Source organism: Cricetulus griseus, assembly GCF_003668045.3.
Source record: "Cricetulus griseus strain 17A/GY chromosome 1 unlocalized genomic scaffold, alternate assembly CriGri-PICRH-1.0 chr1_0, whole genome shotgun sequence".
In the NCBI taxonomy this organism is placed as follows: domain Eukaryota; kingdom Metazoa; phylum Chordata; class Mammalia; order Rodentia; family Cricetidae; genus Cricetulus; species Cricetulus griseus.
The window spans coordinates 158,804,824-158,831,028 of record NW_023276806.1 but is presented as its reverse complement, the minus strand read 5'-3'; the positions used below and the strand labels follow the sequence as shown (position 1 = coordinate 158,831,028).

At 41.2% G+C, this 26,205-nt stretch overlaps 1 protein-coding gene across 1 annotated transcript in view; it reads left to right on the top strand.

The window, feature by feature from the left end:
• Positions 1-17,606, top strand: part of Cfap54 (cilia and flagella associated protein 54) — a 293,678-nt gene extending 276,072 nt beyond the window's left edge. The window contains 1 exon segment of the mRNA XM_035451711.1: positions 17,350-17,606. Within this exon segment, the coding sequence (XP_035307602.1) occupies positions 17,350-17,469 (120 nt within the window). The 3' untranslated portion in view covers positions 17,470-17,606.
• The last annotated feature ends 8,599 nt before the right edge of the window (positions 17,607-26,205 follow it).

Here is a 26,205-nt window from a genome sequence, read left to right as displayed (position 1 = left end):
TCAGTGATTGCGGTGGGGAAGGTTACCAGGGAGTCTGATAGGAGGGAGTGGGTAATTTTAATTTTCCCAGTGAAGTGGCACAAGTACTTGATGTTGGAGTGAGTTAGGTGGGTTGGGGGCACCATCTTTTAAAAGAGAGGAGAGGATTGGATATTCATCGTCATTGAGTGGAATGGCTGAGACTTTGGCTCAGCACAAATGAAGGGGTTGAGGGCCACACCCAGTTTTAGGATTCCCAGTGTCTTATGGCCCTGGGTATCTTGGCTTGAGGTAAGAACTGACTGGAAGTGTGCTATTTACCGGGTGAATGTGAGAGGGGAGCTGGTATTCAATGGTGGAGAGCTGCTGAAGCCAGCCCATGGTCAGGAAGTGCCTCCCCTGGACCCCGAGTTTGACATGTGTATTTCTTAAGCTTCTAAACTTTTTTAAAGAAGGAAAGAAACAACAATAAAAACCCTTGCTTTCTTAAAAATATTTCTATCTGACCTACACATCCTTAATGACCATAAAATCCTTCTGATTTACACAATGTGACTGTGTGCTTGATGGATGGATATTTTTTTCACATGGCTGAATTCCCTGTGCATATATACAATTGTTTCTTATTGTTAAAAAATAATTGCTTAGGGGCTCAGTGGCAGAAAGCTTGCCTGGCATGGCTGAGGTCCCAGATTCAATCCACAGTACAACCAAAAATTAGTTTATGATAGGTTTCTGATAGAATATTGGCATCAACCATGTGTGGAGGACTAATGGTTACTACTCCACTATGCTATCGTCCTTTGGTTTATCTAGTCATTTGCTCTTTTTTCTAATATACCTGTTCCATCATGACATGATGGGAACCTTATCATTGTTCATACCCTCTTATGAGCCTTCACATGGCAGTTGAAATGATTGCTGCACTATGCTGGTATCTTACTGGATTATTGTGTAAAACGGGTATATAACACATCCAAACCTATGCTAGCTTAATTGTGACTGTGGCCTATCTTTAAAAAATTGTTTATATTTACTTATTCATGTGTGTGAGAGAGAGAGAGATGGGGGGGACGACAGAAACAAAGACAGATCATGTGCTCGTGACACAGGTCCCGTATGGATGACAGAGGACAACTTTAGAGAGGCAGTTCTGTCTTTGAACCACATGGGTTCTGGGCAGTCAAACTCAGGTCCTGAGGCTTAGTGGCAAGTACTTTCACCCACTGAGTCAGTTTGGAGACCTGGCTGATGTTCTTTCTGCACTTCCTTCTGCAGCCTTTGGCTTGCATCTCTTGGCAATAGTTTGTAATCAAACTAACTCTGAATGGCATACATCTCTATCTGTCTCCTATTAGAATGCCAACTAGATCTAATACAGTGAGATTGCTTCCCACTGTGTTCTTATTCTAGGAGCTTTGTCCAGTGTCTGGTCCCAGCAGGGGTATTAGTAGATAGTAAAGGAATGAATGGTTGAAATTCATCTTCCAAGAATAGCCCTGAGATTGCAGTTCTACTCCTCCCATGTACAGGGACACTGGGATCATCAATGTCAGGCATTTTTTAAGCAGGCATCTGTGGAGTGTTTCTTCTGGGGTAGCCATAGGACAAGGCACTAGAATGCAGAGGGAAAAGCCTGGATTCCTGCCTTGAAGAGCACCTACAGTTTACTTGTGGGGAAGCCAGACTCAGCACCATTATCCTCATTCCACGAACAGGCTCTTACCACAGCTCTGGAGGCCATGAACTTCTTTGGACATCTTTTTCTGATGGCTCACTGGTTTCATCCATGAAATTTAGTGGTCCAGTGTTAGAAGTTTTTATCGATCTGAAAAATTATCCCATGTCATAAAGTAGGCTTAGCAAAACACAAATATGGCCAAGGCCCATTCACAGAACATTTTCCTGATTGGCAAGAGCAAGTAAAATATGAGTGTCAGCTTGCAGTAGGCTCAGTGCTGAGGTCATGATTTGGAGTTTTTGCTATGAAGATAGAAATATGAGCCAAACCTTCAAATTCCTGAATGCAAAGTGTTGTAATCCAGACACACACACCACCAAAGGGACCCGGCAGAGTGCTCACCCTTGCATGCATGGCAGGCAGTATCCTGGCTTTGTACCCAGGTGCACGGCCCCTTTAAGAGACCAGCTCCTCCTACTCCCGCTCTCTCTTTCTGCCATTTCTCATTGGAGGCAGACAGATCTGTCTCTCTTTCTGTCTCTTCTCTCTCTTTCTCTCTTCTCTCTCCCCTTTCTCTCTCTCTTCCCTCACTCCCTTCCCCAATAAAACCTTCTTCCCATGTAAGTTCTGCCTGATGGTGTATTTGTCTCTCACCCACCATGGGACCCTTCCAAGGTCTCCCTTGGGCTGTATTCATAACACAAAGAGAAATAAAGTTTTAGGGGGGGGAAAGGTCAACTCCATGAGAAACATTTCACAAAGCTGAGTATAAGGCATTGGGCTGGGCCCATGATGGCAAAAGAGACAACACAAGAGTCCTTGCCAGGGCAAGGCTCACTGTCTGGAAAGGATGGGTGGAGTTGGGGCTTACAAAAGGAAACTAGAATGGCTGAGGTTTTTAATGAATAACAGTGAGATGGAGTGAGATACTGTGTCAAAGGACTGCACAGTATTTGGGAGAAAGGAGGATTGCCATGAATCTGAAGCCAATTTGGGTTATATAGTAAGCTCTTGGCCAGCCTGGGCTATCGAGTGAATTCTAAGCCAGTCTAGACTACAGAATGAGACTCTGTTTCAAGGCAAAACAAAAGACCTTTCCAAAGCCACAGAGCTGACAACTGTCACACCCTAAAGGTTCCTATTAGCTATTATGGTTATCCTGAAGCCACCTCTGCCCAGATTTTCCATGGGCAATAGTACCAGGCTGCTCTGTGGTTGTTTGGGCCTGGTGGCCTTGGATGCAAGACTAGGGCTCCAAAGATGGCCAAGCGAAAGCTTCGTTGCTGTTTAAGCTCTGGTATTGATCAGTCCACCAAGACTCCATTCCAGTGATTCCCCCGTGCACTCACATTCAAGTTTGGACACAGCCCTCACCCCGTGGCCAGAAGGAAAAGCCAATTTGTCAGAAGAGCTCATGGGGTTTGGATGTGTAGCTCACAAGACACCCAATTTCCTCTGTGTAGAGGCTGCTCCTTGCTATCTGTCAGTGGCTCTTTAATGGAACCTCAGAAGTGTAGCATTCACACTACAAACTATGCATACTGCTTTTAGAACAAAGTTCTGTGCTGTCTATAGCAGGTAATTACTGAGTATTATCAATTAATTCTGTTAACACATTAGAGGGGGATTGACAATTGCAGATTTTCCTTCTCACTCTCTTTTTTTTCTTTCCTTTTACTAATTTCTGTTGGCGCAGCCACGAACTGTCTGAATAGATTTTATGGGCATCTAGAATTGCATCTTCCTTCCTTGAGACATTATCATTCTGTCCTCAAGTGAAGAGTACCCTTTCTGTGTAAGATCATGAGGCATCTACTTAATATTCTTATATTCTTTTGAAGACAATGCCAGATGACATCAACTCCACACTGCTTTTAAAAACACTGCACTGACTTTGATTCCATCGTCTCACTGTTCACATCTGACTGTCAAATTTGGGTATGAGAAAAAGAAAGCCCTTAAAAAAGGCCAGGCTATTAATGTGCTCTTCAAATGCTAAGAAAAGGCTACGCTGTTTATAGCATTTCAAAAATGCTCATCTCCCCGAGATTTGCCAGCAATAGTGTCAAGGTGAAATACACTCTTTTTGTTTTGTTTTGTTTTGTTTTGTTTTGTTTTTCATGAAACAGAGAGCTTCTGTGCTTCCTGTGCTCAGGATATCAGACAACTTTGTGGACATGCAGTTGGAGGGTGTGATGGGACTTGGGTGTGATTTGAATCATGGTATCATCATGAACAGGATAGCATGTGTCTAGTATCAAAGTAACAGATGTGTGTACCATTCTCCATAAATCAAGCCTGGCTTCATTACTGAAACTGCAGGTCAGTCTTAAGAGGACAGTTAGTGGCTTTGTATAACTTCAAGGGAAGTTAGAGACAGGGAAGTCTTTAGTCAATCTTATTTCTCTCTACTTTGGAAAACACTAAGTGAAATGATGAGTTTCATTTTCTTCATTCAGTTTGCTAAATGATTCTGCCTGGACCTTGGAGCTTGGGAGATGGCTCAGCAGTTATTTGGCAGCATGCTGCTTGATCTTTCAGAGGACTGGAGTTTGGTTCCTAGAACGAATGTCAGTCTTCTTATAGCTCCCTCTACCTTCAGCTCCAGGGTATCTGATGCCCTCTTCTGGTCCCCACAGGTACCTGCACACACCCGCGCACACACACCACTTGCACATCACACACGCCATACACACCATACACACACACACACACACACACACACACACACACACACACACACACACACACACAATTTAGTGAAAATAAAGTATTTTTAAAAACTAGACCTTGAACTGGGCGCAGTGGTACATGATTATAATCCTTGCATTTGAGAGGTACAGGAGGATTGCTTAGTTTGAAGCCAGCCTCAGTTATGTAATAAGGCCTTATCTTTGTTACAGATCCAATGGTATAAATAGATTTTTACTAGAGGTGAATGTTTGCCCCCGGACTCCCACTCCATACAGCTGAATAAATTGGCAAAACTTTAAAAATTTCTTTTCACAAATATTTTATAAATTTAGTTAAATATACAAAGAAATAGCAAGTGTCAGCTTACACATTTGCCTTGTTTGATTTGGCCGACAGCCAGTCCAGGTTTTGGAGGTTACTCTGCTTACATCCTTACATCGTGGGCAGCAGGTACTCAAGATACATTCTTCTTACTTACTCAGGGTGACACGGCACCCTTGACTCGTGCTGTGATTCTGTCCCTGTAGACAAATCCTTAAAGAGCTGGGATGGACTGGGTTCTGGTAGAGGTCTCAAAAGCAATGTGTCCAAGTGAAAAGGTAGCAACTCTGATTCCTAGATACACTGCTGTGGGTGTGATCATGAAAAAGTTATTGTTTGTTTGGGGTTCATTCCTTGGTGTAAGTATTGGTGGCAATTAGTTACTGTCACTTGAGGTCACATTAGGCCCAATATTTAACACGCCAGGTCAGCCCTGTGCTTGGGGTGGGGGTGGAGCATTCAATACTCTCTTCATCTTTACTTTTTCCCAGCCTTAAGTTGATGAACTGACTTATTTGACTATTAGCCTCTTCCTTCACCAGTGGCTTTCAGACCCTCTAAGGGTTTGACGATTTTCAAACATTAAATGAAAGAGTGAATGGTACATTAATAGGGGTGTTCTTAATTATTTTAGTTATCATTAGTTATTTTCAACCATTCTTTTAAAGTTAACTGTAGATTCACATGGAGTCATATAGTTTTGAGAAATCACTCAGGGGTTGGAGAGAAAGCTTAATGATTAAGAGTACTGGCTGCTCTTCAAGAGGGTTCAGGGTTCAATTCCCAGAACCAGCATGGTCACAGTGACTCAGAACAGTCTAGTTCCAGAGGATCTGATACCCTTTTCTGTTCTCCACTGGCACTGCACACATATGCTGCGTAAACAGGACACACATTCAAGTAAAACACTCATACACATAAAAAATAAGTTAAGGTTTGAAATAAAAACTCATACAGAGAATACAAGTCTGTGGTTCCATGGTAGAGCACCTGCATAACACTTGTGAGATCCACCAAACTAAGAGAAAGGAGAGGGTGGGGACAGATGAAAATGCAGAGAATTTCAATACAACCTTTACATGTCTCCTGCAGTGGTGAAACCTTATACAAAGAAAGTCCAACGTCATAACCAGTGTGGGGACATTGACACACTCAAAACACAGGCACTTCTGCTGTCTCTGGCACTGTCAACCTCAAGTAGCCCCACTTCCCTTCTAGTCTGCCTCCCCCAACCACTGGTAGCCACTGATGTAGCTGGAATTTTTTCTTTTCCAGCCTTGTCCCACCACCCTTCAGCCCCAAATAAATACACAGATGCTATATTAATTATTAAACTGTTGGTGATAGCTAGGGCTTCTTACTGGCTAGCTCTCTCTTAATTATTAGCTCATTTCTATTAATCTAAGTATTTCTACGTGGTCTTATCTTACTGGAGAAGGGTCTAGACATTGTTACTCGGCTATGTGGCATCTGTACTGGGTCTCTCTCTGCCTAACTTTCCCAGAATTCTCCTCATGTCCTAGACTGCCTATCTTCCTGATTCTATTGGCCAAACAGTGCTTTATCCATCAACCAGTAAGAGAAACATATATACAGGGGGACATCCCCCATCACACTGATCTTTACACTTCCATGTTTTTATTTCAAGCGTGTTCTGTGAAAGTAGTGACATTGTGTAACCTCTTGGAGCTGTCCTCCTTTCCACAGGCCATAATTCCATAGATAGCCATAAATCTATCCTTCTGCTAAACAAAATACTCTGAGAATTCACACATTAATGTTTGGCTACAGAGCTCTTCTTCACCCTCAGTGCTCAGTGTCTGATGCAGGGTGGATGCTAAGTGCTCAGTGCTGGAGAGGTGTCTTCCCACTCCACGAGCTCTACCCTCCCTCCTCTGTCACACCCCTCCTTCCTGCTCTCTTTCCTCACCCCTCCTTCTTCACATCCCTTTGGTAGAATCCACGAAATCATTGTCAGGGTTCAAAACACTAACATGAACACATAAACAGTGGTGTAAAGTGTCTTTGTGAATTGCAGACTCTTGGGCTTTTCCTTTTTTAAATTTTTTCCTCTATTTTTTAATTTAAATTAGAAACAAGATTGTTTTACATGTTATACCCAGTTCCCTTTCCCTTCCCTCCTCCCCTGCCCCCAACTAAACCCTACTTATCCCATACCATTTCTGCTCCCCAGGGAGAGCGAGGTCTTCCATGGGGGGTCTTCAGAGTCTGTCATATCCTTTGGGATAGGGCCTAGACCCTCCCCCATGTGTCTAGGCTGATGGAGTATCCCTCTATGTGAAATGGGCTCCCAAAGTCCATTCCTATGCTAGAGATAAATACTGATCTACTACAAGAGGTCCCATAGATTTCCAAGGCCTCCTCACTGACACCCACATTCATGGAGTCTGGATCAGTTCCATGCTGTTTTCCCAGTGATCAGTTTGGGGGCCAAGAGCTCCCCTTGTTCAGGTCAGCTGTCTCTGTGGGTTTCACCAGCCTAGTCTTGTCCACTTTGCTCATCACTTCTTCTCTGCAACTGGATTCCAGATCAGTTCAGTGTTTAGCTGTAGGTATCTGCTTCTGCTTCCACCAACTGCTGGATGAAGGCTCTAGGGTGGCATATGAGTTAGTCATCCATCTCATTATCAGGGGAGGGCATTTAAGATAGCCTCTCCTCTGTTGCTTAGATGGTTAGTTGGTCTTCCTTGTAGATTTCTGGACATTTCCCTAATGCCTGATTTCTCTTTAAACCTATACTGGCTCCCTCTCTGATGGTATTTCTTATTTTGCTCTCCTCTATTCTTCCCCCTACACAACCTTCCTGCTCCTTTATGACCTCTTCATTCCTCCTCTTCTCCCCTTCTCATTCCCCTAGCTCCCTCTCCCCTCCCCCATGCTCCCAATTTGCTCAGGAGATCTTGTCCCTTTCCCCTTCAACAGGGGACCATGTATGTCTCTCTTAGAGTCCTCCTTGTTGCCTAACTTCTCTAGTGGTGTGGATTGTAGGATGGTAGTCTTTTGCTCTAGTTGTAAAATCCATATATCAGCGAGTGCATACCATGTTTGTCTTTTTGTGACTGGGTTACCTCACTCAGGATGGTTTCTTCTAGTTCCATCCATTTGCCTTCAAATTTCAAGATTCCATTGTCCCCCCCTCCCCCCGAAGAGTAGTACTCCATTGTGTAAATGTACCACATTTTCTGCATCCATTCTTCAGTTGAGGGACATCTAGGCTGCTTCCAGGTTCTGGCTATTACAAATAATGCTGTTATGAACATAGTTGAACAGATGTCTTTGTTGTATGAATGTGCTTCTTTTGGGTATATGCCTAAGAGTGGAATTGCTGGATCTTGTGGTAAACTGGTTCCCATTTTTCTGAGGAATCGCCAGTCACTGCCGGTGGCTGTGTGAGAAAGGTACCCACTGAGGAGAACACAGGCAGTGTGAGCGGCTTTCCTTCCACACTGTGCACATAAGGTCTGCTCTTCCATTTGCCACCACACTGGGAGCTGCTAAGTAACAAAACCCAGTGTGCTTTGATTCAGGCAGCACAGTCCCCAGCATAAAGTGTGAACTTTGGTTCTTTTCAAAGCCTTTGCTTTTCACAAAAAGAAAAAAAAAAAAAAAGCCTCTCATTTCCAGTCTCTAGTTGCCAGAAGTTAAGCTCAGGGAGCTCCCTCGGGAGGAAAAACAGCATTGAGTATTGTTATAACTGTGGAGTTTTTATTTCTGTGTCCTCAGTCAAAAACATGCAGGCAGACCCCGTGGAGACCCTGCGGGGGTGGGGCACCCAGCTCCATGGTACTGAGCAGCTAACTTGGCTGCCGAGAGTCAAAGCTCTGACCTTTAAGTGAAGTTAAACTCTCTCTGTGATGATGGAAGGCAAGCTTGCCAGAGCAGACATTTCAGTCAGGTTGGGGCAGACTGTCGTGCTAACAAATGAGCCCAGTGCCTGGTGGTAGCAATGGTGTGTTCACATGTATATGTATTGCTGGGGCTTGTGTGGCATGGCTCACCACCTTCTACCTCATTAGTCACTAGGCATGCCAGGCTATCTACTCTGTGAGCTTCCAGGGCTTCTCTTGCCTCTGCTCACCACCTTGCCACAGGATGAACATCAGCATCACAGGGCTGTGCTGCTGGTTCTGGGTTTTTGAACCCAAGTCCTCACACTTGTATGGCAAGTACTTTACATTGAGACATCTCCACATACCAAAGAAGATATATTTGCCTGGAGTGAAGATTGGGCGCACAGATTTGTGTCTATGGTGTCTGCAATGTTCTTCAAGGACAACATTGCCAGAGAAGAAAAACCTTCAGAATTTCACAAGACATTTTTTTTTTTTTTGAAGGTTGACCGCATATCCTAATGTACTAGCAGTCAGGTAGCACAGACTCATTTGGAATGATTGATCATAGGCTCTTCTTTGCTTCTGAAACGTATCTCAGTCCAGGTAATAAATTCCAAAAGCCATCCTGGGTGGCTGTCGTAATTTCTCTCATATCCTATGGCCTCAACTCAGTTTGCAAGGGCATACCAGGGAGCAATGTAAAAACACACCGATGTTTTTTAGTGAACACTAATAACTTTTTGCCACAGTAGGATGTTGTAGAAATATAATGAATTTTTAAAGTAAAAAAATAATACAATAATACCAATTTCCACGTAGTAGCTATGATACATACTGTATCCAAATCATCTCACTGGACCACACATGTGACAGGTTGAACAATGGTCTTCCAGAGGAACCCCAGAACCACTTGCTGCCCTGTATGACAAAGAAGCTTTGTGAATGTGATTGAGTTTAGGATAAAATGAGGAGGAGATTATACCGCTGAACCCACAAGGCTGTCATCAGTGCCCTTCTAAGAGAGCTCTTGTTCCAGAGGGCTCTGACAGCAGAGCGATGGAGGGATGGGCAGAAAGAGCAATGAGCCTGGTATTAAGATGGAAAAAGAAACCATAAGCCAATGAGTGTAAATGATTTCTCCCCTTAGACCCTCCAGAAGAAACTAATCCAGATACAATCATAACTTAATACAGTTTAGCTAATTTTGGGCTTCAGCAAATTTGTTATGAATCACTGAGTTTGCATGAGTATGTGGCTTCAGTGACAGGGAACAAATACACCAACACATTCTAAGCTAAGCATGGGACTTCTTCAGATTTTGTTTGTAATTGACATAGGTGTTATTATTGTTGCTATTTCTAAGAGAGAAGTTGAGGAGCAAAGATTTTAAACAGCTTGCCCAAGGTCCCTCAGCTATCAGGTATTCAGGTCAGGCTCAGTGTGCAGGCTGATGGCTGCTTAGAATATCTTCCTTAGCACATATGACAGGTAGGATTTTAGTTGGGGGGGTGGTAGAGGAGGAATGGGGGAAGATGGGAACTGGGATCATCATGTAATTCAATCTTGTTTGTAATATATATATATATATATATATATATATATATATATATATATAATAAGAATATGTTCCTTAGCATTGTGAACAAAACTGCTTCTCCCCTCACACCCAATTTTCTTGTGAGCATCCTTCTGCATGTCTATGAACTTGCCCTGGCCCGTGCAGTGTCACCCATCCCCACCCAATTTCATTCTCTCAATCCTCCATGGACTCAGAAGTTTGTGGAAGATTCTAGGGGAATTTCCTAGTTAAACAGTTGTGGTAGGCCTTTTTCCTCTGGGGATAGCATGATCACCTCACTACCATCTTGTAGCAGTGATAACCTTGGCCCAGTAGCCAAACAAATAAACGAAAACAATATGGCAATAGATAAGTTCATAATAAAGATGATGGAGTTGCTGATTCTACATAGTACAAAGAGGGCTAGCGGTCACCAGACTCTCACATGGAAATCGCGCAAACCAATATTCCTTCTTCCCCATTCCACTCCTAGCTGAAAACGATCTTGGGTGATGCAGGGGTGCATAGGAAGTGGAAGGTTAACATGATATTATCCTCCATCATGGCATGAGACTTTGTAATGGTGCAGGTGTTTGAGATTCACCCACATTCCTCTCAGTAATCCCTTAACCATGCTTCTAAAATAAGCCAAGTCATCTCCTCACTGGTTCACCAAACTGCACATGGGTGGAATCTTTCACTTTGATCTATCATCGGCACCCTCTCTGGAGTGAGGGACATTTGTTCTTGTCTCCCGAGGAAAAGCTGACAGATTTAGGATTCAAGTGAAATTGCATATTTTCCCCTACTTAAGCTTTCAGGAAGATATTACTTAAGGGAATCTATTAGTTCCAATCTTCTTTCTACTCTTTAATTGTTAATTCTCCTAATATTATAGGGGGGTATATTCCTAGGGTAATCAAATAGAATGATTAATAAAAAGCAATGCATTTTATCATGACCCCAAAGAAAAGCATCTGGAAATTTATCACAAGTATTGAAGTTATTTAATTCTCCCTTCAGCCTATATTGATGGAATGCCTGCATGTATTTTGCCATATTGCTATTGCCACAGTGTGTGTGTGTGTGTGTGTGTGTGTGTGTGTGTGTGTGTTGCGCTGGCACAGTGTATACACATGAATATGGATGCCAGGAGTCACACTGGGTATCTTCCTTGATGTCTCACCGCTTTACTTTTTTGAGACAGGATCTTTAACTGAAGCTCCTCCATTTGTTAGGCTGGCTGGCAAGTGAGCTCTAGGAATTTGCCTGTTCGAAGCAACCTGTATTGGGGTGACAAACACATGCTTCTGTAACCAGTTTTGTGTGTGTGTGTGTGTTCTTTTTGTTTTTAATATGTTTTCTTGGCATCTAAACTCAGTTCTTCAACTGTGTCCAGCAAGTAGTTTACTAACTGAGCCATGTTGCTAGTTCCTAACATTCACAATGTCTTCTTTTGAAGAATCTAGTGTCCAATTACCGGTCAATATAGCAGACAAAGACTTTGGGCACTGTGGTCACAGATACTCCTAATCAGGATTTCTCCCCTACAACATCCCCTACCAAGTTCAAGGTAACACTGAAGAGACATTCCATGTTCAAAGATCCCCAGTGATTTTTGGGGTTTGGCTGTGACTACATTTTTGCCCAACTTCCCCTTCTGCCCAACCCCATTCCCCTCATTTTCTCTGTTTATTAATCTCTTGGTCATTTCCTAAAACTGGTGAACTTCTGGAAGATAATTTAATCTCAGAATCTGCTTCCTAAGGCCATTAGTCAGATTTCTAGCACTATAAGAAATAACTGAAATAATTGTTTAATAAAAGGAAAAAGACTATTTTGGCTTTAAGATTTTTGAAAGTCCAGTCCACAATCTACTGGCCCTATTGTCTTTTGTCCTGTGGTGAGGTAGAACAATATGGAACAACAGAAAAGGGGCCCTTATTAAATTCTATGTTTAAGAAACTTTTCTTTAATTCTGCCCCTTCCAACACTTCAAGAACCACCAGCTCTTGAACTTACATACAATCCAGCATGTGTGTCCTGTTTGCAGTACTGCATGCTGTCCTATGTGCTGTCCTGTATGTCCTGAGTGCTATCCTGTGTATTGTCCTGTATGTACTATGTGCTGTCCTGCCAGCCTCCCTGCCTGCTCTCCTTCTTGCTGTCCTGTATGTCCTGAGTGCTATCCTGTGTATTGTCCTGTATGTACTGTGTGCTGTCCTGCCAGCCTCCCTGCCTGCTGTCCTTCTTGCTGTCCTGTATACTGTGTACTGTCATGTGTGCTGTTCTTTGTGCCCTTTGTAGTGTCCCACTAGATTATTGGATGTTTGACTCATGCTTCCTGTTGTACTTAGAGCTTTTGATGTTTTAAAGGAGATTTTCCTCTATTTGGGACCTTCTATTATTTCTTTGTATGCTGAAACGCATATATTTCTGACAAAAGAGAACAACTTCAAAGATTCTTTTCTCTAGACCTTGGAGTCTTGAACAGTCAGAAGAAGCCTTGGGAAATACAGCCTCAACTTTCAGTTTCCTTCAGGGTCTCTTTTGGTCTTGAAGGATTGTTTTCTTAAAGAATTCTCTATAAAAAGGGATGGCTTTGTGTGTAAAATCCCTTGTCTCACAAGCCTGATGACCTGAGTTCCTTCTCAGGAACTCACATGGTGGAAGGAGAGCATCGACTTCCAAAAGTTGTCTCCTTATCTCCACATATATGCTGTTCTGTGTATACATGCACATGGGTGCTTGTGTGTGTATGCATGTGTGCATGTACATTCTCTCTCTCTCTCTCTCTCTCTCTCTCTCTCTCTCTCACACACACACACACACACACACACAATTAAAAACTTTTAAAAGCATGTACTTGTAATTAGAAGACACTGTCAATTCTCTGGCTTTCCATCAACTAGACTGTCTGAGTCCAGAGTGGTTTTAAAGGGCAGTGTATGAAAAATGGGTGTCACGGAGGGAAAGGGTTGTGACACATAAAAATATTTATTAGTTAATTTTCTAGTTTTTTATTTTTTTCTATTGCTGTGATAAACACTATGAACAAAATCAATTTGGGAGAGTAAAGGGCTTATTATAGTCTGTTCCTGAGGGAAGTCAGAGCAGGAGCCCAAGGCAGGAACCTAGAGATAGGAACTAAAGCAGAGACCATTAGGAATGCTGATTAGCGGTGTGCTCCTTGTGGCTTACTCAGATGGCTTCTTACACAACTTACAGTGAGCCGGGCCTTCTGACAATAACCACACCAAGGTGATTTCCCCATAGGCTTGCTTATGGGCAATCTGATGAAGGCAATCTGTCAATTGAAATTTCCTCTTCCCAGATAATTGTAGCTTGTTTTAAGTTGACAAAAACAAACAAACAAAAAACTGGCCAGCCTTACTTTACCTAATACTTAGGTTTGACTGCCCAATTGATTTTTTGGTTTGGTTTTGGTTTTTGAACCAGAGTTTAATGAAATCCATTGTGGCCCAGAAACCAGTATATATCTGAGGATTACCCAAGTACTGAGCTTATTTACAGTTTTTCCCCACCGCCAAATGCTTCTATAATTTTCCAACACCAACTGAGTATCCAACAGTTCATTTAACCCAGAGCTAGTAGAAAAATCAACAAGCTAAGGGCCCCATCCCATAAGGCCGCCTTCATCTCTGTCAGCCTCAAATGTGGTGTCCACTCCATTTGTTACTTCTCTCAAGCCAGTTACAGACTTACAAGTTGCTTCCAGACTCAATAATTAATAAAACAAAATGATAGCACTCATGTAAGCACCCTTTCCATGGTTATTATTATGTTGTAAAGGACGCAGTGACCCAGGAACAAAGGTGGAGAGACATACACACAGAACAGGGTCTCAGAGAAAGGATGGCCAGTGTCTGTGCCCTCTCTGAAGGCTTCATCTTCATGCTGCCTCATGCTCCCACCTGAAGGACCTCCAGAACGGTTTTGTGGGAGTTCCATTATAAGTAGGCCTGCTTGTTTGAATCATTAGCTGTTCATGGGCTGACGGTGATGAAGACTGGTGAAGAAGAATCTGTTCTTCTATTCTTAGACAAGATGACATTTGAGTCAACTACTTGCACATGTTTTTCCCACACCTTGAATTTTAATATCCAGTTTTCTTGTTCTATCCAAATTTCTTTTTGCAATAACATTATTTCATTAAAATTTAATATTGAAAGATTTCTACCATCTCACCAGTATGACTGTTTGATCCCCTATTATATTAAAAATACTTTTCTGTCATATTTAAAGTTTGATTAACACAAAAATTAGAGTGATAAAAAGATAATTTCATTCTCAGAAAGGTAGATGAGGGAAATTGTACAAAGGCTTTATCTACTTCTGAAAAATTGTGTTCTGTCTCTATCAGGATGGGAGGAATGGTAGGTACCCTTGTCGCTGGTATGCGGTTGTCCTTAAATTAAGAACAGGAAAACCAAACATAACGAGTTATTTCTCATCTAGATTTTGATTAGATGGGTCATCTGTCATTCACAATATTGATTCTTAAGGAAGAGAGTATCGAATCTGTCTTCTAAGATACATGTTTTCCCCAGTTGAGAAAAATTCCAATCAATCAGTAACTTCAAAGAGAAGTGATATATTAACAGCAAGGAAATGTGGTAGAGAAACTTACAAGTGAGATGTGGATTTTCCTACTTACTTTGGGACTATTAAAATTTTTTCCCTGTGGATCTTGTGCTATATTTTAAGGTTTTTTTTTTTTTTTTTTTTTTTTTTTTTTTTTTTGGAAGCCATTCTATCACTCGTATCCCTGAAATTCAAAATTAAAGTACCAGAAGAAGTTTTCCAAACTGATGAGGAGAATTTTTCCCACCTGCTTCCTTCATTGTTGAACATTTAGAATCAAAGAAAAGGTGACTGACATTGTACCTGAGGGAACCAAGAACGTGATTGACATTGTATCTAAGAGTAGAAGATGATGTTACAGAGTAGCTACTTAAAAATCAGATCGAGAAAAATCATAGCTATTTTGAACATCATATGCCCCCTTTTATGTTAAATAAACTAATGTGGCCACTTCATTTTTAAGAACTATTCCTGTAGTTAACCTATAAAGGAATTGATGATAGTAAAAGAGAGATACTACAAAAGAGTACAATCCTTAATGCTAATCAGTATTTCTTTATATTCTTCTTTGAAATTCATCTGTAAGGATTATTAAATTGGGTCTTAGGACTGGGGATAGATATCTTAGTCAATAAAGGCAAACATAAAGATCCAAGTTCAATTCCCAGAACCCATGTATACAAATTCTGGGCATGGTGGCACCGATGTGTGATGCCAGCATTGGGGAGGCAGAGACAGGCAGATACCTGGGCCTGCTAACAGGCAGCCCAGCCTAATTCATGAGCCCCAGCCAATGAGAGAACCGGTCTCAAAAAACAAGATGATGGTTACACAGAAATGACACTAGAGACTGACCTCTTGATGTCTCCACACATGTGACATACTCACACATACACTGACACATGAATTAACACACATGTGCATACTAATTGAACAAGCATTTACTGGAAGTATAATCATCCTATTTAAAAAGAAATCCATTGTATTAGTGTTCTATTGTCATGAAGAGACACTATGGTCATGGCAACTCTTATTTTTTTTTTTAAAGAAACAATTTAATTGAGACTTCCTTATAGTTTCAGAGGTTTAGTCTATTATCATCATTGTGGAAAAGCATGGTAGCATGCAGGAAGACATGGTGCCGAAGAGGTAGTTGAGAGTTCTACATCTGGATCTGAATGCAGCAGGAAGAGAGAGACACTGATCATGGCTTGAGCTTTTAAAATCCCAAGGCCCACCCCAGTGATACACTTCCTCCAATAAGATCACACCTACCTCAACAAGGCCACACCTCCTAATCCCTCTCAAGGAGTGCCATTCCCTAATGACCAAGCATTCAGATATATGAATTTATGGGAGTTATTCTTATTCAAATCACATCCGAATAGAAAAATTTTCCCAAGCTAGGATATTGATTACATAAAGATTGATTTAGAAAGGGGTGTGTGTGTGTGTGTGTGTGTGTGTGTGTGTGTGTGTGTGTGTGTATTCTTAGTTTGCCTTCTATTACTGTGATAAATACCATGATCATAAACAACTTGGTGTGGTGGAAGGGGTTTCTTTAGCTTACAATTCACTATAAAGGAAGCCAAGTCAGGGCAGAAATCTGGGACTGGAAACTAAAGCAGCGCCATGGAGGAGTGTTACTAGCTTACTCAGTTTGCTTTCTTATGTAACCAAGGATTACTGCCCAAGGATGGCATTACCCAGGATGATCTGGGCCCTTCCGTGTTAACCATCAGTCAAGAAAATGCTCCATAGAGTTGCCTGCAGGCAAATCTGATGGGGACATTTCCTCAATTGAGGTTTCCTCTTCTCACATGACTCTACTATGTGTCAAGTTCACACACACAAGTTTAATAAACCTTGTCCTCTCATGTCTTACCAGGATTCAAACCCTCAACACTGAATTCTCTGTGGCCATGGTATTTATATTCACTACCCAAAATATTTAATATAGATAAGTGCAATAGTTTCCAGGATACATTCATCTCCTAGTGACCTCATTTGTTCTTTCTCTTATAATCAATGCTGTGAACATAGAGGCTCTAGTCTGATTAGGGTGACTTTTTCTGGACCAGCTCTTGGTCATAGAAACTTGAAGCCTCTTTAAGATAGAGTGATCTCAAACCCAGTGTCCTCACTCACTTCTTGGTTGGTGCCTGTGACTGGACTTAGGCACAAAGGAAGAATGAGAGATTTTTTTCAATGGGTCAATCAATCCTTATGAAGAACAGGTCCAATTAGGGCTGGAGAGATGACTCAGTGGTTAAGAGCACAGGCTGCTCTTCCAGAGGTCCTGAGTTGAATTCCCAGCAACCACATGGTAGCTCAATATCTGTAATGAGATATTGTTCCCTCTTCTGGCATGCAGGGACACATGCAGACAGAACACTGTATACATAATAATTAAAAAAAAAGAATGGTATCAATGCAAATAGTCCCTGCTTTTAGAAGTATGTGAGTTTTTTGAGTGGATCTACAGATTGCAGTAGAATATAAAATGGTGTATGTGACATATCACCAACATGGAGAGCTAAGGCTTATCATAAACATGAGTGTTTACCACCTTTTATATGACACTATTGTATGAAGTTTGCTTCAGTCAGTGGTTTGAAACAGCGCATCTCACATACACTTTTGTGCTTTTTCCTCAGGTTCCCTTTGATATCTCCCTCCCTGCTATATTCAGCCTTGAGAGACTTTTTGATCTTGCAAATGGTTGTATCGTGTCAGTAGGAAGCCTTTTCAACTGGGTGGTGTCAATTATCCCCTGAACATCCTCTACAGGTTAACTCTAAGGGGGCTTTAATTGTTACTGATTTTTGTTTGTTTATTTGAACTAAATTTCTAAAGTTTTTAATCTCGTAAATACCAATATTTTCTGTTATACTGAACTAGGGTTTGTTTATTTGACTTGGGAAGAAAGCTTTGACCTTCTGTGTTATATGCTTCAGAGGGGCATGTTACCATGGAACTTCACTGCATCAGCTTTGGAATTCTGTAGACCTGGGTCTGGGGTAGCAACCTGCTTGCTTTGTACCACTAGAGACTTAGCTTCAATTTTTAAGCTTTTACATCTTCATCTATAGAATGGGGATGTTAGTATGTATCTCCTAAGATGGCTGTTATGTATTACAGAGAGTGCAGTCTCTTAACTCAGGCCTGATGAAGTGGAGGACCATGGAGTGTCATTTTCCTGGTGAACTGGAAGAGCACCACACGTTTTGACTGTTCATCTATCATCTAACAATGCCACACTAACCAACCCTTCCCAAACTCTAACACATGGATGGTACTCATGAAAATAAAACTTAAATAAGCAAAATCAATGTGCAATTTTATGTTTGTACCCAAGTTTTAAATTGTACACATGCATAAGATTCCAACATTTGGGGACAACTGAACTCAAATTTCCCTAAGACATTAAATAGTGGGAATGAAGCTGTTAGCAAGGAAGTTAAAGGTAAGGAAAATTGGGCATTTGGAACTTTACTATAATTTTGCTAGCAGCAGGAATACTGGAGGAGAGCAGAGTTATGAGAGTGCCTATGGTGTACTTCTGAAGGACCTGACCACTACCTATCTGAGCAAGTTTTGATGCAAAAGGGTATTCACTCTAAGATGAACTAAAATGAAGACTTAGTGCTGAGTCAGTAAATAACAGAAACCTGCTAGGGGTGCATCAGGAGAGGAGAGACAAGTTCCCTACTAGAAGAGAATGGGAGAGCAAGACCAAAGAGCAGATGAGTGATAACTTGGCTGCCATGAAAGATACACATATAAGATCTTATAGAAAAGTCTAGGAAAGACAAGAAGACCAACAGGAAACCATGCCACAATAAAAGGAAAAAGACCAGTGAGCTCAGGGGGAAAGGCCCTACATGATGACATCACATGAAATTTGGCTCAAGCAGAGAAGCCACTTGGATGGTGAAAGCTATTCCATGTCCTTTGGTGGAGGATGGGAATTTATGAATGTCTCTACTGTGTTAGAGAAAAGGTTTGCATTTCTCAATACAGGAAGTTTAACATTACATAAAGATTGGCATCTGAGGGCAAAGAAAGGCCAGCATATTAGCTACACATTTGAAACATAACGTGGCAAGCAAGTAGGGCCATTCACTTTACACTCCTGTTATTTTCCCACAATGCAATATGGTCTTCTTTCATCTTTCACTATTAATATTTTACCAGTTAGACAATTAATTTTCTTATAAATACTAGTGAATACACGTTCATATACTTTTAAAAGAACTATGGAACAATGTCTGGTGCTCCATAGAGGCCTATAATATTTGCTGAGTAAATGGCAGATGGAGAGATGGCTGTGATCCGGGCAAAGTAGCACATGCATATATAAGAAAGAGGGAGTCCAAGATGTCACCAAGACCTCCATCACTACTCCCATGACTATGGTTGCCTACCCTTTCTGAACCATTGCCATGCCTAGCACTGTGTTAGTTACTGCATATGAATTATGTCCCTTTATCTTCACAAAAACTATGACCACAGTGCACATTGTCTTACTGACCCCATGTTACAGAAAAAGAAACAGAAGTCTAAAAAGCAATTATGTCACTTGCTCAGTGATCAGGGCCATTGATAGCCTAGGATTTAAATCTTGCCTGGAGTCTGAACTCTAGTACAAACTAGGTAGTTCCTACGTATTCTTGCCCCGAATCCATGGCTCAGGGGAATTTATAAGCCAAGGGAAAGTGAGACATAGCTGGGCCTCAAGTTGAGACTAGACCACCTAACATCTGCTTTAGGAGTAGATATCTTTTTAAGTGATCTGTAGACCCGAGTGGATGAATGCTCTAAGATACATGGACATGATCAGAGAGAATGTTTCCATGCCCATATGCTGACTTCCTAAGATGAAGACAGGTCTCTTCTAACCATTGCAGCTAACGTAGCATTTCAGTTCATTTTAAAAGCTGCTCCTCTCCTCTCTGTTGATTACAGATGCTATTATGCTTGGGTTTTGTTTTGCCTGAGAAAAGCACTGTCTACAATGCGCCAGACCCTGTAGTCACAGTTTTCTCATCTTAAGCTATCATTCTATAAATTCCCTGTGTCTTCTAAAATAAGGATAACACTCTCTAGTTAAAGCTGGAACAGCCTGTGCTAGGCACTGAGGAATTGATGAAGTGGGCTAAAGCACAAACAAACAAACAAATGTTAAATTACAATCTTTGCAACTGCTTTTACCTTTTAAAAACCATCTATCGTACCTGTAAATGCTTGCCAGAAGACACCTGTGATGTTTCCCACTTTTAATTATAACAGAGACAGCAGGAAGCAAAGAGAAAAAGACAGACAAATTAAAATCGGGAAGCTAGCTTGGAAAGGGGAGCCATGGCCTGCAGCTAAGGTATATGTAATAGAAGACAAACATTCCCCCTACCTGGTTTATTCCTCCAAAGAATGAACTGTGGTATAACTTGTCTACCTGTCATCCATTTGGATGTTTGAGTGCTGTTGGGTGGTTCATTGCATGTGGGGCACATGCACAAGAGTGTGATGCTGACAGGAATGCCTGAGCAACAGAACATGAAACATTTCTGACTGAACTACAGAGATGAATATCAACCAACAGTCACCCCAAAAGTAGGTTGAAGTGTTATAAGTGACATATCTACAGGTGAGGAGTGGTAAATTATACAGCATTTAAAGGGAAGTATAATGACATAGTATTTATGGAATCATAATACATATATACTAAGTTTTAAAAGCAAGTCAATGGTTGGCAGCAAATTCCAGCTGTGGTCGCCTCTTTGATGAAGAAGAAAAAGGAACTCCAGGGAGAATTCTCAAGAGGTTTCACTTGTAGTTTTAATTTTCTTCCTTAAGCCAAATATTTGTTATGTAAGTCTCTCAGGTTTTTGCAAGCATATGTCTCATAAATGAAAAACAAACACTCTTTCTTTCCTCATCTTCTTGGTTGGCAAGCTTTGTGCAGTTGCTGACTTGCATAGCTGTCAACAACTGCATGAGAGCTGTGATTCCGGTCGTCTACACGGCTGCAACTCAGTGGTTCACAGATCTGGTTCCATTAATTTTGGATTCAACTAAGAATCATTTGAAAACTCATGTTAAACTGTGTCCATATGCCCACGTTTAAAAAATCAATCTATGAAAATATTAATTTTTAATATAAAGTAGTAGAGCCTTAATAAATTTTAATTCAATGGAAGCAGAATCCCTACACAATTCCTGTCAGTTATAAGCCCCCTTGTTATACTTTAATTTATTTGATTTCTCCAAATTCGATCTCTGTGTAACCTCTTCCATGACTGCCTGTTGTACAAAGCTAGTTAACATGTAAAGCCCATCTACCATTCATACTTTCCATGTCATATATATATATATATATATATATATATATATATATATATATATAGTTTCTCTTTAACAGAGACTCATTTTCTGTTTTTACCTTCTCTTCAGTAATGGCTTGCCTACTAGTTGCAATTTTGACACTAAAATTTCCATGACAACCCATGTGTTTTTTTTTTATCATAAACATATGTATGATAAAGAGGGAGGCTTTAGTGAGAAAGCCAGGTTAAGAGGCACAGGAGTTTTATTATAAGTACATTTTCAATTGCAACTTTGGAGACATGACAGAATTAATTGCAAGTGCAAATGAGTTGCACTTGCCGCCCCTATGCTTCAGATCACCCTTCTCTATTTTGTGTTCAACAGCTCCGAATGAACAGATCTGGAAGCAGAGGCTGCTCCAATACATACAGCTTTGAAGCCTCATTTTGAATCATCCACACTGTGGAAACTCAAGAGATTTCTAAATATTCTAGGATTTCTAGTCTCCTTACTTTCCTAATTCAATTCTGTCCCTCAAGAGTCTCAAGAGTTTCTTGGACTGATTTCTCATCATTATAAAATGTAATTCAAAGCTAATAGTATTTGTAAAATGTTGAAAGGTAGAAAGAAATAAAAAGTTACTCATAAGTCCACCACTGTATAATAACCAAGGTTGACATTTAAACATATTTTATCAAATCTGTCTAATTATTTCACTAATAGCCAAAGATAAACAATGTTCAGACACCGAGCAGATTCAAGATTCAAAGAGACTTTCTGCATTCCCTAAGTGTAACATAGATGGGCCTTTTTGGAGCCTATTGCCTGGGAAGATGCTCAAGTTGGGAGTGTTTAGAGCTGGTGGTTTGGATGAGGTGCCATAAAACAATGAAGATGGAATGAGGGCCAAAGGAATTGTCCAGGGTTGTTCTCCCTAGTAATAAAGTGGTAATGATGCACAGAAAGAAAAGAAATCAGATCTTAATTTTGTCCTTTAGAGGCAGGCCATTTAATCTCCCTTCCACAGATGCGTTAGTGTCTCCCTGACAATCTTAGCTCATTATTCAAACATGTATTTTGTTCATTTGAAATTTGTCGTTTTTTTATTTGATAGTTTTAATTCACTACCTGTGAATTTTGCTACCTAGACAAATGTCTTCTTTCACTCTTTTATAGTGTGAATTCTAATTGGTCTTAGTAATAAAAACTTGGAGTCAGCTGTCAGGGGGTGAAAGCTGAAGGATCAAAGAAACAGAGCAGCCAGTCACTAGAGTTCTTACCTCTACCAATGCTCAGACCAAAGTCCTCAGACTGACTGCTTCTTCAGACTGCATCCTCAGACTGCATCCTCAGACTGACTGCTTCTTCAGACTGACTGCATCCTCAGACTGACTGCTTCCTCAGACTGACTGCATCCTCAGACTGACTGCTTCCTCAGACTGACTGCATCCTCAGACTGACTGCATCCTTCTCTACAAATCCTCAGACTGCCTTGAGCTCCTGTATCCTCCAGCCTTATAGTCCTCTCTCTGTCCAGCCATATCATTCCTGTCTCCACTTTCCTAGTCCTGGGATTAAAGATGTGTGACTCCCAAGTGCTGAGATCACCTTTGTGTGAGTTCTGTTTCTCTTTTAGACAGATTCAAATTTGTGTGGCCCAGTGTGGCCTTGAACTCACAAAGATCCCTCTGCCTCTTTCTCCCAAGTGCTGGGATTAAAGATGTGTGCCACCACTGCCTGGCCTCTATGGCTAACTCGTGTGGCTAGCTTTGTACTCTGATCTTCAGGTAAACTTTATTCATTATGCCATAAACAAAATATCACTATACGTTTTAATTAAAAACATTTCAAAACCCACTGTATTCCAGGGACCATGGACACAATGAATGACACCTAGGCTGCCCCTGTCTTCAGTAACACATTTGACTCAGCAATCCCACTTCTGTAGATATAACAAAAGGAAATAGAAGTTGATAAACAGGCTTCTGCACTCCCATGTTTATCCAACGTCTCAACATATAAAACAAGTATCTATCACCTGATGGAAATAAAAACCCCAAATCACAACTCAATTTCAAAAACAGGAGGGACCTTGTTTCCTATGACTTCATGGATGAAGCTGGAAGACATTTCTTTAAATGAAATAAGCCAGTCATAGGAAGACAATTACCCCAGGGCCTCATTTGCATGTAGACTTTCATATTGTTGAACTCACTATAAAAGTAGTAGTAGGGTAAGTACTGGGAGCAGGGGAAAGGGTGTTTGGAGATGTGTTGGTGAAAGCATATAAAACTTCATTTAGACAGGAAGAATGAGTTCAAGGGTATTGTACAAAATAGTGTCTGCAGTCAACCACAATATATGCAATATTGAAATTGATTGGGCAGATTTTAAGTGTTCTCGCCACAGAAAAAGTAAATGACTATACATATTTGTTAACTTGATTTGATCATTTCAAAACAGTATTTCATGCATGATACAAGCATAGGGAGACATGTCTATACATGAGACAGACTTTGTATATGTATATGAGAGAGAAAGAAACTTTTGAATGCCCTAGTTAAATTTTTTTTTTCAAAGCTCACATCTAGTGGCCTCAACATTTTGGTGCAGGCATCTCTCATACCACATGTATGGTGTCTATTACATCTTCCCTGACCTCCATGAAACACAAACATGCTCTTGTCATATACATTCCATTTTGTACATGCTGCTTATCACATCTACTTCCTCTTTATGCTCAGGGAGCAAGATAGGCAGAGCCCAGGGTAGTAAGTAAATTCGTACAGAGGTCCCTCACCAATGTTAGATAGCATTTCTTTGACTTTGGCAGTTGTATGGTTTTCTTTTCTTTGTTTTTTTGGCATATTGCATTATTTTCTACTTTCATTACATCTTCAGGATGTTTGCTCACTTTTAAAAAAGATTTATATTTTATTTACATGTGTGTGAACATGTGTGTTCAGGTGGCCATGTGTTGTGTGACAACTTTTCCTGGAGAAACACAACACACACATCTCTTCACCCCATATAGGGAACCCACAACAAACCAAAGTGTGGGTAACTCCAAGGTCCATTTTGGTGAAACAGTGTGTTTTATTGGGGTTGCTTACAGGAGCAGAAATGACTCATGGATAGGTACATCACCAAAGCCCACACAAGTATAGGTGGCAGCACGCAGAAGCTGGGAAACCTGAAGCACACTGCACAGACTGCAGGAGCTCAGTGTTTTGGAGAGTGTCCTTTCCAAGGGACTCTAGTCTAATGTCTTCCAGGCAGTGCAACTGGTTTCTGCTTCTTCAAGCATGTTTGGTCTTTACAGCTTAGCTCACTTACTCTGGTAGGAAGTGGCCTAGTGGATCTGGTCAGTTTCATGGACTTCCTGAAGCTATTTGGAGTTGTTTACCTTTTTGCTTAAGGATGTCGCTGCAGGATGGAATGTATCAATCTTAGAGTAAACTGGTACACAACATGGAATTGAGAAAGGGGTGCCAAACACCTTGGTGCTGGAGTTGCCCAGGTTTCTGAGTCTGCTGATACAGGGGCTGGGATCCAAACTCTGGTCTTCTGATAGAGGACCAGTGCCACCACTGCCTAGATAGTTCTATGTTTCCTATTTTTAACATTATGGCAATGGAATCCATGCCATTTGTTAATTCATGTTCAGACTTGTTGCAAAGGGGACATAAAGGACCTTAGAAGTGTGGATTCAATACAAGGATAAGATTAATTAAGATCAGAAAAGAAAATCAGACATAAAATCTAATAGGGGTAGGGAAGTCATGTGAGCTGGGTGAGCTAGGAACTCAATGATTTATTTACTGACTGACTGATGATGTCATTTGCTTGACCTTCACTAATGGTTGGCAGAGGCCAGGCTGCAGGTGATCCTGTGGCTTGTGTTAACAGTCAAATACATCACATGCAAGACCAGTGGCAATGTGAGGGGGAAATGGACAATACCCTTTGAGCACACAGGAGAATTCCAAATCCCAGCACTGGTCCCCAAAAGTATGTCCTGTGAGTTCTCACAAGATCATACCTTAAATAAATACATCTTTAACCATAGCCTGCAGCCAAATGGGGTTCAGACTCATTATTTGAAAGGATTTATACATTTTAATTTTGTAAGATAATATTATCTTTTGGTTAAAGAGTTTGCAATAGGAGTCATACAGCAAGGGAGGGTTGTCGAGGGAAGGGATAGGTTCTCATTGATCCTGAGAGAAGCTTCATTTCCTATGAGGGAAAACACCTCAATGTGACCTTTGACTGAGAGCAGTTTCGCTGGCTAAAATATTTTCAAATGTTTTGGGGTTGGCCAGGAGAAGCATATGAGATGGCGATTTTGCAAGACTTCAAAAGCCAGTGTTTTGAGCTTCTCAGTATAAGTGAGATTAGTCTTGACCCTGTATTCTGGATGAGCACTGAAGCAATTTAGGTATCTGAAACCCCCAAGTTCTGCTTGAGGGGCCTTGCGTCAAAACCCAAGGCAGAGAAAGATGGCTGTGGAGATGCAGCATGGAAATGGAAGCGCTCTTCTAGCCCACTGCTCACTTAGGAAAGTAACTTTTCTGACATGCAAATATTGTCAACTGATCTGGGGTTAATAGGATAACAAATACACATGTTTGAAAGGACTACAGATGGGCCCTTCCGTTCAGTTCTCAAGTGATGTTTATATTCACTCTAAGCTGTTGGCTTCAAGAAGCTGGCATGGCTGGAGAGATGACACAGCAGTTAAGAGCACTGGCTGCCAAAGAAACAGAGTTTGATTCCCAGTACCTGTGTCAAGGGGCGTGTAACTTGAACTCCAGTTCCAGAGGATCTCGTATCTTCTTCTGCCCTCTTATGGTGTCTGTGGCATCCACATTCATACAAACACTCACATACACAAAACTACAACATTTTTTAAAAGTGCATTTTAAAGAAATAAGCAGCCTAGACTTGATCAGCAGCATGGGATGGTGGGTAGGAGAGCGGCTCTGACACCAGATGGTTGCGATTAGTGTTGCAGATTTGCTATTTGCTATTTACCACATAGATGAGCTGTGTGTGTGTGTGGGAAGGGGGAAGAGAGAGAGAGAGAGAGAGAGAGAGAGAGAGAGAGAGAGAGAGAGAGAGAGTACATATGTATAGGTGTTATGATATGCAGCTCCAGCAGGACCTTGGAGGATCCCATGCGG